The sequence below is a fragment of the Corvus hawaiiensis genome, chromosome 4, assembly GCF_020740725.1.
Source record: "Corvus hawaiiensis isolate bCorHaw1 chromosome 4, bCorHaw1.pri.cur, whole genome shotgun sequence".
Lineage (NCBI taxonomy): Eukaryota > Metazoa > Chordata > Aves > Passeriformes > Corvidae > Corvus > Corvus hawaiiensis.
Genome location: NC_063216.1, coordinates 19,405,917 through 19,422,121, shown reverse-complemented (window position 1 = coordinate 19,422,121; position 16,205 = coordinate 19,405,917). Strand labels below are relative to the sequence as shown.

Sequence of the window (16,205 nt, the reverse complement as noted above, 5' to 3'; positions counted from 1 at the left end):
CAAATCCTGCTTCCACAGCTGTGTAAATCCAGAGACTTGCGTCAGAGTATATTCACCTGTGTAAATGACAGCACTTTTTAGCCAAAGTGTATAAGGGTCAGATCTTAAACTGAGCAGGCTGACAAAGCTGGCTGCACTAAAGACAATCCAGGCCTCAGATGTTTTATTGGCTATTACATCTGAAATGCTTTAAATGAAAGCGTAGCTTAGAAGGAAAGGAGGGATAATTTTTCTTCTCTTTTTTTAAAGTGATATCTCTATTTACTCTTGAAATTATCCACCCATATTTTTCACTCTGATCTTAGAAAAAATGTTTGTGGGTTTTGGTTGGTTGGTTGGTTGTTCCGTTTTTTTCTTTGTCCCTCTTATTAGACTCCTATGGAAATGTGGATGTTGATACTTCAAGGGCAGTTGCAGAAGTGTCTCACAGAGGCACTGTACCCTCTTGGAATATTCTGTCATTCTTTTATGACTGGAGTTTTTCTGGTTTGATGTTTCAGATTTACCATGACATTTTTCTGTGCTTGCCAGCATGCACTGATCTGATCTCTCTCCAGTGCCTTGGTGGCAGAGAAAACATTCTAAGATGTTTGAAAAATTTATTCAACCTCATTTAAGCACATGCCAGTTGTGAGTATCTGTTTCTCTTTTTATAATAGTCAGACAAGCAAAGATTACTTTTACAAGCTTAAATTGTTTGGCATTTTCTGAAGTTCCCCAGAGTCAGGAAAACGCCAGACTTTCCTAAATTCTGTTTAATCTGCTGGGATAAAGTGAATTTATTAAGTCTCTGCTCGTGAGGATGTTAATACAAATTTTGGGTTTTCACAGACTTTCTTGTTTTAAACCTATAGATGCCTACTGCATGTGGTTTGTTGTGGGGAGTTTTTTATTTGGTTTTTTTTACAGTCCATTTTTTTTTTATTTCAGGCTGATCCATTTATTCCTTCTGTGTGTATTTCACTTATTCTCTACCCATTCAGCTGTTGATGGGGTAGCCAGGTGTATGAAAAACTGCTTTACTCCTTCAGCCAAGTCTGTTATAATACAAGTGATGACAACATTTCTTGTCTTGCATGTTATGCTGATGCATCAGCAAGAACAGTATTTCTGCAACTTTTACCACAGGAGTTGGTATTGATTTTTCAGATTTCTGTATTGCTCTGTGGTGTTTGATGAATTGAGATGGCTTCTCTCAGTTCTCAGCTGATAATTAACAGAAATTGCTTGTTGTAGGGACAAAAAAAAGGAAAAAATGGAACTGAATTTAAAGATCAAAACCATTTCACATTGCCACATTTTTCCACTTCCCACTGCAGGGATGCTACACAGCCAGTGTCAGGTGCCACAGTAAGGTGCAGAACTTTCCTTAGACATATCCTGGAAAGGGAGCTGGGAGACAGCCTGGAGGAGCTACCACCTATGGTGAATGTCAGGAACCAAGGTAAAGTGAGGAAATCCTCACTTCAGAGCAAAAGCTGAGAGGAGAAGATGGATAAGACAGACCCCAGCCTTCAGGATGAAATTTATTTGAAGTAATCATTGAGCAAGCTGGTCTAGGGGGAAAGTGTCCCTGCCCACGGCAGGGGGTTGAAACAAGATGATTTTCCTGGTCCCTTTCAACCCAAATCATTCTGTGATTCTGTGATTGATGCTCCAGCCCTTAGTGAGTCTCACTCCCCTCTCCCCCTGCCATGCCTTTGTCCCAGGCCTGCTCCTGCTGCCTCCTGCTCCTTGCTCCAGAGGCAGCTCAACTCAGGCTAAGCCAGGGCAAGGTGCCTCAGCTGGAACACGGGTGACATTCAGGCCTCCCTGGTATCATCATTTAATTGCAAATTATACCCAAAACTGTGCACAGAAGGAACTGAGGGTCATAGGAGCAGATTGGGGTCTGACTTTCCCCCATTTTGACTGCTTTGAGTTTCAGCTTTAGGTCATTTTCTGATCCAAACTTACCACCTCAACTCTGTAAAACTCTCAGCAGCTGTATGTCATTCCCTTGTGCTGTTTTCTTTTACTGCTTATCCCCTCAGTCTGGAGAGGACTCACAAGGCAAAGGCAAGCTTTTTTTACAACAAATTTGTTACTGCAAGTGACTTTCAGTTACCTTTTGGAAAGGCTCAGAAATTTGCATTTTAAAGAGAAAAAAAAAGTGTTTTCTATTCAATCGAATGGATTTGCCTTCCAGGATTCTCCTATGAGTAAAACTACACGTCCCCTCACAGTGCTGGAGTTCCTTTCATCACGTAGGAGCACCTGTAGCACTCTTGCCTAATAAAGCATATTGACTTATATTTAAACAGGTGGGTGGCTTGCCCTTATGCAGCATTCTGTGCCATCTGGGTGCCTGTGCTGGCCTCAGGAAGCCTCTTGCTCTCTGCTGCTCAACTCACAAGGGAGTTTGGGTTGACAGATTTGAAACTACCTCTGCTCTTAATAATTTCCTTTGCATTGCATCTCTTCAAAAGAGGTCATGGAAATCAGGGGCCTGTCCCTCTGCTTCCCCTTTCTTAAAATCACTGTCACAAGTGGCTCTGGGATGATCACACCCCCAGCCTTGGAAGTACAAGGGTGGAGTGCCTCTCCAGCAGTTATTCTAGGAATACTGACGCACTGAGCCGAGGGAATGTACAGTGGATGCTCTGTGTGTGTGTGTGTGCAGAAGCCTTTGCCACAGACTTCACCCGGTGTTGTTAAACACATCCTGAGTGACCTTATTTGGAGGCCCCATTCTTGTCACACTGCCCACGACTAAAGAAAACATCCTGGCTCAGCTCACCTACGTGAAAAAGATGAGGTAAGCACAGCCCACTGGGTTTGGGACCGCAGCATGTACCAGCAGTTTCTGCAGTGTGCCTGCTCTAATGAACTGAAACGAAGGGCCTCATTCCTCCTCCAGCTGAAATCCTTGGCAGAGCTCCCAGGCAAAGCAGAACCAGTCCCTAAAAGGTTTTGTTTTCTGAACAGAGAGTGTTTCTGTCATTTTAAGGGGTCTGAGTTTCCTTAGGTGGTATGGGAGAGAGGATGGGTGCAATCTGTGGTGAGAGCTGCTGGTACCCTTAATTAAAAAAAAAAAAAACAAACCAGCATAGAATCACAGAATCGCCTGATTGGAAGGAATCTTAAAGATCATTTCATTCCCACCCCCTGCCATGGGCAGAGACACCTTCCACTATCCCAGCTTGCTCAGAGCCCCATCCAGCCTGGCCTTGAACACTTCCAGGGATGGGGCAGCCACAGCTTCTCTAGGCAACCTTTGCCAGGGCCTCCCCACCCTCACAGGGAACAATTTCTTCCTCATATCCCATCTAATGCTGCCCTGTGTCACATTGGAACCATTCCCTCCTGTCCTGTCACTCCAGGCCTTGGTCAAGAGTCTCTCTCCATCTTTCCTGTAGGCTCCCCTCAGGTCTGGAAGGCTGCAAAATGTTCTTGTTTGGTGTTGAGGTTTGGAAAGCCTGAAGTTTGTCTGGATTCTGAAATCTGCCCTGTGCACACCCAGTCCTGCTGATCTGCCTGCCAGGCAGTGTGTCTTGTCTGAGAAAGTGTATTCTTTCTCCTGGTGTGATTGCTTCCAGGTCCGAAGGAATCCTGGGGACACAGATACACAGCCTCAACAAGAAAGTCACTTCAGTCATCCATCTCCTATTGTAATACATTGCAAGGTGCCTAAAAGTAGGCTGATTGTTTTATTTTGGGAAAACTCTTTGCTTTATGTAAAGTTTCTTATTTCCCAACATTGTTATCTCAGCTTGGACTAGAAACATCCAGGAGCCCCTTCTGATCTAAGTATTTCTAGGATTCAATGACATCTGCCACTACATTCATTGACAGTTTCCAATAAACTAAATGGATATTTTCCCCTTGTTAGGCAGAAGACAAGGATCAATAATAAGCTTTGTTGTAACCTAATTTTAAACTTACTCCAATCTCTTGGTTTCACATGTTTTACTCAAATCTGTCTCCTTGACGAAGAGATTAAAAAGGCTTAGGTTAAAGAAATTAGGAATGGAAAATGAAAAGAGGGAGAGGAGAATGCAGTGAAACAGAAAGACAAAATATGCAGACGTCATCATCAGCCAAGGGCACTTTTAGTGTGGGACAGTAATAACAGAGCATGTGACTGATATGGTTAGAGCTGCCTCAGTGCAACTGCAGGTGTTGCTTTTTAGCTCTGAGACTTATTTTTTTAGTGGGATCTCTTTGAAACTAAAACTTCATTGGAGAAATCTTTGCTCTCTATAAGTTTTAAGAGTAATATTTTAAAGACAAAAGGCTAAATAATAAATGAAGAAAGTCATGACTGAACATTGTCCTTGTACTCAGTGTTTTTAATGCAAGGAAAATAGAAAGATTCCCTAAGCCACTGCAAGACCAGTCTATGATTCCAGAGTCCTTTAAAGAAACATGGAGATCAAAGTTTGTAAGGGGCAAGGCAAGACAAGTAACAGTGGTTCATTTTTTCAGCTAAACTCTGTTAGCTCATCTTTGCTCAGGAGCTGGGTTCCGTTTTTTGAGGTATTTCTGTGACAGGGAGCACATAGAGGAGGATTTATGAGACTGAACAGAAGTCTGGCAAAAATATGTCTTGAACTCTGCCGCTGATACAGGTTTTCCTTCACAAAATGACTTTTCAGGTAGATGTGCAGCTACAATTTTTTTGTTTGTTTGTTTTTTTGCATTGTACACACAGTAGTTCTTCATGTTGCTTTCTCAGTCTGTCACGTTGCTGGTGAGGAGGAACTTGAGAGTCACATTGTGCAAAGGTTCATCAGCTGCTGGGACACTGATCCTGCACCTGGGCCCTACTGATCTTTGGCCATTTTCACAGCTGTCACAAGCTGTTGCCATGCCAGGGCTGGTTGGGAAATGCATTCTCTTTCAAATAAGTCAATCAGGTGAAGTTCTGGACTCCATCAAACTGCTCAGTTCTCCAAAAGCAAAGATTTCTTGGCTGACAATTTTTTTAAAACTTAGAAATGCAACTTAACACTTTTTTTTTCTTAATTAAAAAAATATCTTCTTCATTATCCTTTCCATTATTCCTAATGGACTTGCTTACATGCCAGAGGCTGGTTGGCCCACCTGCCTACCCTGAATATGACATGTCACTTTGACACTGGTGTCACTTCTGGATCCTTTGCTCCATGGTTGGTTCCTCCACCAGTCTCCACTGCTAGTGGAAGAATGGAAATTAATTCAAGTTACCACCTTCATGACCAGCTGATGACCAGCTTAGCATGAACTGAGGTTGTGCAGAATGCAAACATACATAAGAAATGTCATACACAAGAAATTCCAGTCACCCAGATGGCCTATGGACCTGCATGCTGATTATAGGGGTGTAGGAAATAAATCCCATTGGAGATTAGCTTTTCCTTATTTTGAAACCTGCAAGTTTCTCTTTAAAATGTGCAAACACAGTGTCTGCAGATTTGCTCAAGATTTACAGAAAGTGACACCCAGACATGCCCCATACATATCCACTTTCCCAAAGTTTCTGTTTCTGTAGTCATTGCCTTTGCAAAATCATCGTCATCATAGAATCATAGAATGGTTTGGGTTGGAAGGGACCTCACAGCCCACCTCATTCCAACCCCACTGCCAGGAGCACTATCCCAGCTTGCTCAGGGCCCCATCCAACCTGGCCTTGGACACTGCCAGGGATGGGGCAGCCACAGCTTCTCTGGGCAACCTGTGCCAGGGCCTCAGCACCCTCACAGGGAAGAATTTCTTTCTCATATCCAATCTAAACCTGCTCTCTGTCGCTTTGAAGCCATTCCACCAGGGTTTTGACCCTGGGTTAAATGTAAGCTGGCTTGTCCCTCACTGGATAACTGAGGTAGTTAAAGTGCTCCTGATCTCACTGAGCGACATCTATGCTGATTAGTATAATTCCCTTCTTTAAGTTTTTGCATCATTTTGTTTTATTGCCTCTTCAATAAGCTGGAAGATTTGTGTCAGACCAGTGAGTCCTGGGCTCAGGTCATAGGCAAAGTAACTCCAGGAAAAAAAACAGGCTCCAGCAACCTGGAATAAGTCAGGATGGATCATTTCTCATTTAAAAAAAAGGAAAGGAAGCTCTTCTCCAGAGAGCCCTGAAACAAATATAATTATAAACTGTGTTGTTTTATACATCATCCCTAATGATTTCTCATTTGATGTAAGTTGGTGTGGTCTCACTGTCCTTGGAGAAGCTATTCCAGAGCTGTGAGCTATGGTTCATAAAAACATACAATTAAATTGTGAGTTGTAATAATTGTGAGGGGGAAAAAAATTAGTCCTTATCAAGGCATTTCGGTCCACACCCTGTGACACAAAATAACCAACAATTATATGTGCTCATGAGATCCAGGATTAAATAATATGTCCAAATCTCATGATCCAAGGACACAGCTCGTTCAGCTCATCTGGGCTTATTGGCCCCTTGGATTTTGGCCAAACACTTTTCTGCAGCCTATGGCTTCCAAAACAAACATGCTTTTGGACTGAGCTGAATACAGAGCTTGGCTGGAGAGAAAAAAGAAAACTCTGCTTGTGGCTGCATACTTGGTTGTTTGTTTTTATAATTTTTTTCTCCAGTGACAGCTATTTCCTCACTTGGATTGGTCACTGCAGTTCACCGCAATTCCAGTTTGCATTACATATATTATACCTGGAGATTCACAGTGTTTTATCTTAGCCTGAGCCTCCTCCTCAGCTGTCCAGCAGCTGGGAGAGATTCTTACTTCTTCCTTTACTCTTGGGTTCTGACAAGGAAACTAAATGTCCTCTTGGCTTCTGCTGAGTTGTTGTGACTCCAAATATGGAGCACAAGAGTTTGCAGTTGGGCCATTTTTCCAAGGAACAAAGTCACCTGTAGTTAAATAGCTGGGACCTAACTGTCTCCTCCATTGCTCAAATTGATGCAGAGCAGGGTGGCTTCAGCAAATGCCAAAAGTAAAACAAGCAAAAAAATCCCAAAAAACAATGCAAAAGGGATTTGGGGCTGTTTATTTCCTTTTATAAGCCTGTCTTTAATTAGATGGCCAATACTTACCCTAGTCTCAGAGCTCCATCCAGCCTGGCCTTGGAGCCTGCCAGGGATGGGGCAGCCACAGCTTCTCTGGGCAGCCTGTGCCAGGGCCTCACCACCCTCACAGGGAAAAGTTTCTTCCTCATATCCAATCTAAACCTGCTCTCTGTCAGTGTGAAGCCATTGCCCCTTGTCCTGTCACTCCAGGCCCTTGTCAAGAGTCTCTCTCCATCTTTCCTGTGGGCTCCCTTCAGGCACTGCAAGGCCACAGTGAGGTCACCCCAAAGCCTTCTCTTCTCCAGGCTGAACAATCCCAGTTCCCTCAGCCTCTCCTCACAGCAGAGCTGCTCCATCCCTCTGCTCCCCTTGGTGTCCCTGCTCTGGACTGGCTCCGGCAGCTCCCTGTCCTTCCTGTGCTGGGATCCCAGGGCTGGATGCAGCCCTGCAGGGGGGTCTCAGCAGAGCGGGGCAGAGGGACAGAACCCCCCCCCTCCCCTGCTGCCCACGCTGGGGGCTCAGCCCAGCTCAGAGGGGTTCTGGGTCCCAGCTCTGGCACTGGTGCTGCCCTTAGCCCTTAACGTGGTCTTGGGCTGCACTGAAGCCACACAGTTCACAGACCTGTGTCTTCCACCCAGCTTTGCGTACCTGCAGCTGAGCTCATCCTGTACATGTGAGTTATCAGAAAGCCTTCTTTTTTCCTTTCTTTTCCTCTCCCTTCATGGTACTGAATCCTTCAGATAATTTCTGCAGCCATTTGTGTTGGTAAGGGTTAGCTCCAGCAGGAGGGATGCTTTCTGTCAATGCACAGGACAAATGTGTCTTGTGTCAAGACCCTACAGAAGATGCTTAAGACTCTTCCAGCAAAGCATGGGCTGCTCTAGTGACCCTTTTGAGACATCTGTCATTGTTTGATCCCCTTTGAGTTGCTATCCAGAGTTTCAACCAGAGCTTAATGAATCATGAAGCTGTTGCAGGGGCTGTTGCAGGAGACGGGTAGATGGGATTCTTCCTGATAAAGCTTCCCCTAGCTTTGAAGTTGGTCCTGAAGTTGGTCCTGCACTCATCTAAGAGGTTGGATTCAAGCTCTCTAACAGTCCTTTCCCATCTAAATATCTCCATGGAAACAGAGACATTATTAAGTTTCAAATTACCTGGGAGGAAACAGAAAATGAGGTAAACTCAGCAAAATGTTTCCTATTCTTCATAGAGGTGTGGGGCTTGTCTCTGTCTCTTGTCCCCAAAATTCCTGGGAGATTTTTCATCACTCAGGCTGAGAGCACGGAGTGGGAAGGGAGTATGGGAAGCGCCCATGCCTCCCAGGACACCTGGACACTTCCCAGGCAAGAAATCTGAATAACACAAAAGTCTACAACAATTTGAAGTGTACCAATACATAACTCTGGTTCTAGAGGTGAATAAAAACTTGGTTTGGAGGATGAGTTAACACAGCCTTTCTGAACCAAGGAAAAAAATAAATGTTGAGAGGGATTTAGAGTCAAAACACTACCAAAAATGTATAAAATTTTATTTTATGAATATGTTAAACTATTGTGCGCAGCACATACATATAAAAATAGAAGCAATTTCACAAACAATTGGTTGGACAGTTTTGTGTTTCTTGCAAATTTACAGTCTCAATTGTGAGTCCATATTGAGTCAGAACATGAGGTATATTTCAGTGAAAAAAGAAAGCAATCTGAGAACTTTGGCACTATTTTACTGTGCAAAATAAAATCTTGGAATTGAAATAGTTAGTGAGGTATACAAATATTACTCTGCTTTTCCACTGTGTGTGTCTATGTCTCTGCATGTTTGGGAAAAATACATTTATTTAAGAACATGATTCAGTTCCAGCCAAGTCTGCTTTCTAACAGGGGTGGATTAAGTCTTAGATTGTTACGGGGTTTACCTGAGGAAGGAGAAACCTTGAAAAGAGGCATCAACTCCACAGGAGAATCCCATGTGCAAAATGTGGGTATGACAGGCTGGTGTGGAGCATTCACAGCAATGCTTTCAGAGCTCGTAGCCCGTGGCATGACCCCCTGTTAAAGCACACTGAGATATGTTTTGAAGTTCTTAATTTGGCCCTGATTTGGGAAATCCCTTTACTTTGTGCATTTTCTGTATGTAGTCACATATCCTTATCTGATTTCAGCTGTGATTTCTATGTTGATCTGGCTGGCACTGAGGTGTAATGAGGAAAAAAGCAGTGATGCAAAGAGGAACTCAGCAGAGCGACTGATGGGGCTTTCCAAATGCCCACCAAAACTGCATCCAAAAGGGTCTGCAGTTCATAAGAGCAATCTCAGCCTACCAGGCTGCATCTAAACAGATTTACAGAATCACAGAATGATTGAGGTTGGAAAACACCTCCAATATCATCAAGTCCAACTTTTGAGACATCCCCACCTTGTCAACCAGACCAGAGCCACATTCCAGAACACTTCCAGGGATGGTGACTCCACCACCTCTCTGGGCAGCCTGTTCCAATGCCTGACCACCCATTCAGTGAAGAAGTTCTTCCTGATGTCCAGCCTGAACCTCCCCTGGCACAGCTTGAGGCCGTTTCCTCTTGTCCTGACTTCTTGTGACCTGGTCTATGGGTTGTCCTTGCTTGACCAGTGTGTGCAAAATGGAGCCAGTGAGTCTGATTCCCACCTTTTGTGCCAGCTGTCCCATTGCTTACCAGTCCTGGCAACAATCACTTTCTCTAGGCTGCCCTGGTTTAAGAGGGAACAGACTTTATCCTGTCTTAAGGATGGTGGTTTAAGCTGTGATCAGAAACAAACTCGTGTGCCAGCATTCAAACTCTGTTTCCTTCTACATCCATGGACTCCTCCATACTTCTTCAAACTTAGTTTCAAAGACAATTAGTAATAGAACACCAGGATACAGGTTGCCAGCTAATGTATTTTAGCACAGCTCTCTGTACCTCTGGGGACTCTAGGTCAATGTATTGCCTGATACCCTCCAAACTTTTCTTTGACCCACACTCTCCCCACTCAAAACATCCTGATTTTTCACTTCAAATGCACATTTTTCCAAAGCAAAGTGCTGCACACGTTGTGGGTGAACAAAGTGTGTCAACTTGGCTTCTCTCTGAAACACTGCAAGACCAGAAAAAGAAGAGAAATTCCTTTGAACTCCTTTCCTTCCAAAGCATCCTCCAAAGCATCCTGTTCCTGTACTGTGAGCAGCATTCCACTCTTTTTTTTCTCTTCATTTACACTGTGATCATCACTTATATTTGAGCCAGATAAATTCAAGTATAAGTCACACTAGAGATGCTGGAAAACTGTATCTTGTTCACAAAACAATTGCCTTGACAGTTTCTCAGGAATGGTGGCTGTGGGTACATCCTTGTGGGTATGTTCTTTGGGCCAAATCTTCTATAAACTAGGAGAGCTATAAACTGAATAGTTTTCCTGGGCTGATTTATTCCAGCTGAGGATCTGGCCCTGACAGTGTCTCTCATGCATGTCAGAAGGCTCAAATTCATCATGAATAGACAGCCCCTGCAAATAGAATGGCATGTCAAGGCTGGACATAGCCCCATTTTGGCTGGACATGGGAGATAATCTTGCACTCAGATATTCACTTCTGCAGCAGCATGGTCCATCTATGCTGAAAATGCTCATGCTCTGACATTGCATTGAATCTAGTTTCAAATTTAGGAGCACGCCACCAATGCAGGAATCCCAAGGCTTCTGGTAACTGACATTTATAGTGACTATTGACTTAGGGCCTCTTAAAATACTCTTTCAAAGGCACAGAGAATGCAGCTTCATTGGCGATCTGGAAAAGGGTTGTCAAAATAGCAAGGCAAGGTTATATGCCATTTGTACAGCTTCTAGGAGAGCTTTGAAGAGTGTTTTATACAGCTTGCTGTGTTGTCTTTGAAACTGATGCTTTGCAAGTGACAGAAATTGGAATTATGGCACGAATTCCTCTGTCCCAACATGGGAAGGTATGCTTGTGTAGCCTCCTTCTTTCTCAGGGAGGTATGATAGAGAAGAACCAAATATACTTAAGACAGTGAAAATTCAACACAGAGTTTTCTAAAATAACCCTTTGCTGGAAGCTTCCATGAATTTCTTACGTTCTATAAAATGCATTCCACAGACCACTTCTAGTTCTTAGAGGTTAACAACTTTCAGCCTAAATGAAATAGAGTGCCTTTAAAGATTTCTTTTCTTTTATATGTATACAAATATAAAGGCACCTGGGCATCAGGAGACTGGGATGATTGATTCATTAAAAGTATGTAATTACATAGATGCACACTCACACATCCCATGTCTATATATATACAAATATTAATATTAAAGATGTACACATCTATATTTGAGGTAAGTCTAAACTAAGCTCACAAAATGCCATTCAAAATCCTCAGCTCCAAATAAGTTTTGCATTTGGGACCCGTCTGTGATTTATCCTGTGGCCCTTCCCACAGGAAATTGATTGTAGGTCTTCATTTTGCCAACCAGTCCATGTGAGGAGACCCAGGAGAATCCCTTCAGAGACAGAGGGACTCTGGGAATAGATGGCTTGCTTGTGTAGAAACAGTTGTGGAATTGGCACCTTAATGATCAAAATGGGTTGAGGACTTTACAGGACAGGACACAGTCTGTAGAGGAGGGGTGCAGGCAGGTATTCAGATGGAGTGAACTGCCTGAAGCTCTGGTGAAGCAAAATCATCTGTTGATTTGGCCCATGATATGTAAACAGCTCACTACAAGAGGTTATTATCTGAGGTAAATAACATTTAGTAAATAACCTGTGATTGATTAGATGGTTGCCCACAGCCATTCCGCATCTTCCTAAAACTTCCTTTGCACTCCAGCTTGCATTTTTCTCTGTACAGCACCAAAGGAGGCACACAGCCATGTAAAATTTGTACAGAGTAGAAGAGAAGCAGCATCATATGACATATGCTATGTATGTACATATCATATGTATGTATATGATGAATCTAGTACAAATATTTTTATCCAAATATACACATACATATAGCGATTTCTTTTTTTTTTCAATGACCAGTATAAATACTTTACCTGGGAGGTTATTCCCCACGTGCAAAATGAAACAGTTTGTCCTGGGATTTAATCTTCTGTTTTGCTGGTGCTCATATTCTTGGTAAGAAGTGGGTCACTGTCATGGCAGGAGAGACCTTGTTCCCTCTCTTCACCCTGCCGTGTTTGCTCAGGGCTATGTAAGCACCGCGGTGAATGTTGGATTCGTATGCGTTGTAGTTATTGGGCAGCAAGGTTTCCTTGAATTTGCATTCATCTTGGAAAACAGCCTAAGGAACAGCAAGGGGAGGGGGAGGGGGTACAAATCAGGTACAATCAATATTCCACCAGTTCCGCCCTGGTCATTTTTCTTCCTCGCATTTTTACACCAGGACTCGTTGCAGTGTGTGACAGGTGGTGCCGCAGCCACTGCGGCCAACAATAAATCTCCCTCCTCAGTGCTAATTTGGTGTCAGATGAACTCAGATGCCACCTGTCCAGATAATGGACTGTGCATTTCCTGTGGCAGATCGAGTTAATTCGTTATAAATCATGCATTTCTTCATTTTATTTGCAAGTAAAAATTTCTGTCAGCATCATGCCCTCTTGCCCAAACAACAGCTTTATTTAAGACCTCCCTCTGTCAGAAGTTCTGTCATTTATAAAAGAATGCTACGCTGGCTGTCAAAACCTTCAGAGCTTTTCCAAACAGCAGTGTCCAGGGAGATCTGCTTGCTTGAATAAGAGATTTGATTAGCAATAAATCTTTTCTTTCTTAAACCATTAGGGATATTTAACTGTGCAGATGGATCTAAGCTGGGAAAATAGTTTTAAATTTTCTCCATGTCAAAACATGAAAATCTAAGGAGAGGGAGTTATCTGGGAGACGAGTTGCAAGGACAAGCAGGAGACAAATGCAGAGGAAATTAAAAGAGAAAGCAGAATAATTCTCTGACTTTGAATGTCTGGCACATGAGATGTCACCAAAGCAGTTCTATTTGGGCATCTGTGTGATAACACCACCTAAAGCCTGTAAGATTTTACCTTAAGGCATTGTACTGTACAAGGGAAAATGCACATCTCTTACAGCCTGTGTAAGTGTCTTTGAAGATTAAAAAAACTGTATTGAAAGTGGGGGAAAAAATCAAGTGGGTTTCTGAAGCCAGACTCCGCATTTCTTTAGGAAGACCCAGCTAAGTAAAGCAGTTGAGCTTGTGGCACTTTTTAGGTGCTTGTGATCACTTGTGATTGAAAGAATATTCCTGAAATGGGACCTTAAAGTGTCCCACTGTCATTATGTGTGTGAGAAGGAATTAGTCAGGTTAGTAATGGCCACAGGATCCCTGACAACACTTGGCATTATTTTAAACAACTGCAATGCTTTGTTGAAATTACAGCTGTTCCCAAGGAAAGGACTCTGCTGTTCCTTGACCAAAGAAATGGATACGACCAGTGCCATCCATTATTTTGAGATGGGCTGATTTTGCCTATTGCCCAGAGCCAGCCTCTTTCAAATGCACCTCCTAACAAGCACTTTTTCTGCTGGATGTTGAGACTGGAGATGTGTTGCTCACATCTCGGAGGTTAAACTGCATTTAGATAGCAAATCATCTAGATGAGGATGATAGTGTTTCAGTATGATTTGCATACCATTGTTAATAGTTATTATTATTTTCTCACCCTTTGCAAGTGATCTCACAAAACTGATCATTAAAATAACCCCAGCCACATATGTTGACCTTGTAGGGTAGACTTCCTATTTATTCTTGATGGTGTGGTTGTTTTTGGTAGGAGGGAGCATGTGGTCATTATTTTACTAAGGGTAGCTGTTGGAAATAGCTATAATTGCACCTCTCCTACACACAATGCAATGCAGGATGGAATCAACCGGGCTCAGCTTTGTTACAACGTGTTTGCAGCCCTGTGACCTTAGAAGAAGCCATCTAATTAATCTGTACTATTTGCAGAATATATTCATTTTCCTAAGATGTTCCCTGTACAGTCTTACGGGAAAGCTTTAAAATCCCAGCCCTGTAACAGCCACGCTGCTCGTTGTATTAAATAGCACTGATGACAGCAGGCTGGGCAGGCTCCCTGTAACGTGAGGGCTATTTTCTCTGCTTGTAATCAGAGATTTCCATAAGGAAAAAACTGAAACAAACAAAACCAAAACAAACTAAACCCAAACAAACAAAGCAAAACATTAAACCAAAACAAACCACTTCAAAACTTTTTTGTTTAAACTGAAAAGCTACTTGCACTTGTACTTACCGTCCCATACAACCTCCCCTTGCTGTTCATTGCGATGAAGAGAGCACTTTTCACACCAAGCAGACTTACAACACCTCTTTCTACAGTGGATATTTCAAAGAGACCTGAAAAACATGAAGTTTAATAGAAGTGTTATCACAGAATCTAGAGCTAATGGAAAGCAATTCAGATATAATTAATTTTTTTAAAACCCTAACAAATGTGTCACATATTCTTTATGAGAATTATGTCCCTTGCGCAGCAAAATAAATATACACAGAGAAGATCTTGGGTTTTCCTACATGCCACAGGATTTTAAAATAATTATTCTAGAATTGTAATCACATTCTGTATAAGCCTTTTTCTCTATCAAACTCTTTTGATCTGTCAAATACTGGACCTTTTCAGTAAGAAATTTTTTTTTTGTAATACACTGTACTTACAAAAGGTTTTTTACTGAGCCGTAAAGAAGTGTGGCTTGCATTTTGAAGTCCCACATGATATCTTAGCTGCAAAAGATTTTAGCAACTGCCCCCTACAGGAAATTCAAATCCATGTGACTAATGCTTTCCTTAATTCTTAGGGTAACAGAACAGCACCCACAAGAATGAGCAAACCAGGACCAGCAAACCCCTTCCATGGGACACACTGAGTGTCCCAAAAATACTGGTCAGCTGGGATTCAAAAGTCATGCTTTGGCACTCCGGACTCAGCAAAAACCTCCTGGATTCAGATGGCAAATGAAAGGTGAGGAGCAAGAAAATGTAGCAGAGAGTTCGTTTTCGACCCAGTTTGTCTTTTCTCATCTGCGCAGCAAAGCAGGTAAAAATAAATTCTATCTAAATTTGTCTAAGCATTTTGTGCCACGTTTCACCCCGAAGGGTTCTCATGTTTATTGATCCCAGAGACTTTAAAAGGCAACAGATGTAGCACAGATTAATAATATCAAGTCATAACATTTGCACTCTATGAAGGGTAGTTACTCGAGTTCACAGCAATTAAGTGACATCTATTCTATTTCATTTCTGGATGCAACTCACTGTATTGGTTTTCATTGTGAACTCCGCTTATCCTTCCGTCTGGGAGGATTTGAAGGTGAAACCCGATGCCCACGTTGCAGTAAAGCCTCCGCTGCCTCTTGATTCCTAGCAAATAGTCACTCTCCCAGTTCACATCTGCCTTCTCCCCTGACATCCCAGCCATGGACCTGGACAGCAGAGATTGCCATCCTCTCTCCAGCAATGTGCCATTAGTTCTGCTTACAACTGGGTGTGTGGCAGCAATCCCGGCTAGCAAACCCAGGAAAAGGAACGCAGGCAACGTCCGGTGAGCGCTGGCGTCGCAGGACATAGTGATGAGAAGTCTTTGTGCCGTGGCCATCCGGTTCACCTCCTGGGCACGTGGTCAGAATTAATGGCCCTAAAAATACCGCCCTTCTTGTTTTTCTCCCTTCAGCATGGTGGCAGAGGCTTATTTTTGGAAAGCAAATAGAGCTTGCTGACCTGAAACTAAAGCCCGATAGCAGTTGGGTTGAGAGCAGAGACAGGCCAGCAGGACTCCAACTGGTGGGGACCATGGTTTGTAGATCCTGCTTCCCACTGGGCAGCCTCCGTTATATTTGATTGAGCCATCTTTATAGTGCAGGGGCTGTCCCTGCCCACATCATCACTCTGACATCAACAGCCTGCCCAAGGTAAGGCTGCCAGGGCTGTAACACAAACCTGCCGTCCTCCCTGCCTGCTGAGGTTGGAGTGCTGTCACCCAAGACTGGAGGCAGGAGTGGGATTTCATTGGCTGTGGTAAGCAAAGGAGTCAAATTGGTTGGGGAATCAGAGGCCTCACAGGCAGCTTCCTTATTTAGAGAAGAAGGTGTAAAAACAGTTCTGGACCTCATCAGCGAGCAATGAGAGGTTTGTAGCCACTTCCTT

The 16,205-nt window shown here is 43.1% G+C and overlaps 1 protein-coding gene and 1 long non-coding RNA gene across 3 annotated transcripts in view; one reads left to right on the top strand and one right to left on the bottom strand.

Moving 5' to 3' along the window:
• The first annotated feature begins 509 nt into the window (after window positions 1-509).
• The window catches only part of LOC125324512, a 35,492-nt gene continuing 19,796 nt past the window's right edge, over window positions 510-16,205 (top strand). Inside the window, exons 1-2 of one of the 2 annotated variants that reach the window (XR_007203013.1) lie at window positions 510-630; window positions 14,861-15,099. This is a non-coding gene — a long non-coding RNA (uncharacterized LOC125324512). Of the gene's footprint in view, window positions 631-2,630; window positions 2,798-14,860; window positions 15,100-16,205 lie in introns of those variants that run through there. The other variant, XR_007203012.1, reaches the window with a different exon arrangement.
• On the bottom strand, window positions 11,856-15,730 carry FGF6 (fibroblast growth factor 6). The gene is made up of 3 exons (XM_048300462.1): window positions 15,318-15,730; window positions 14,299-14,402; window positions 11,856-12,317 (listed from the first exon to the last, which is right to left on the bottom strand). Exons 1-3 carry the CDS (start codon window positions 15,655-15,657, stop codon window positions 12,141-12,143), a joined length of 621 nt encoding a protein of 206 aa, XP_048156419.1. The 5' UTR covers window positions 15,658-15,730; the 3' UTR covers window positions 11,856-12,140.

Bases quoted from the DNA above. Each gene is read 5' to 3' on its own strand.
- FGF6 (XM_048300462.1), bottom strand. From the start codon at position 15,657: ATGGCCACGGCACAAAGACTTCTCATCACTATGTCCTGCGACGCCAGC. The intron at 14,403-15,317 runs GTGAGTTGCATC...CATGTTTTTCAG, and splicing joins TCACAATGAAAACCAATACA to GTCTCTTTGAAATATCCACT. The intron at 12,318-14,298 runs GTAAGTACAAGT...GCTGTTCCTTAG, and splicing joins AGGGGAGGTTGTATGGGACG to GCTGTTTTCCAAGATGAATG.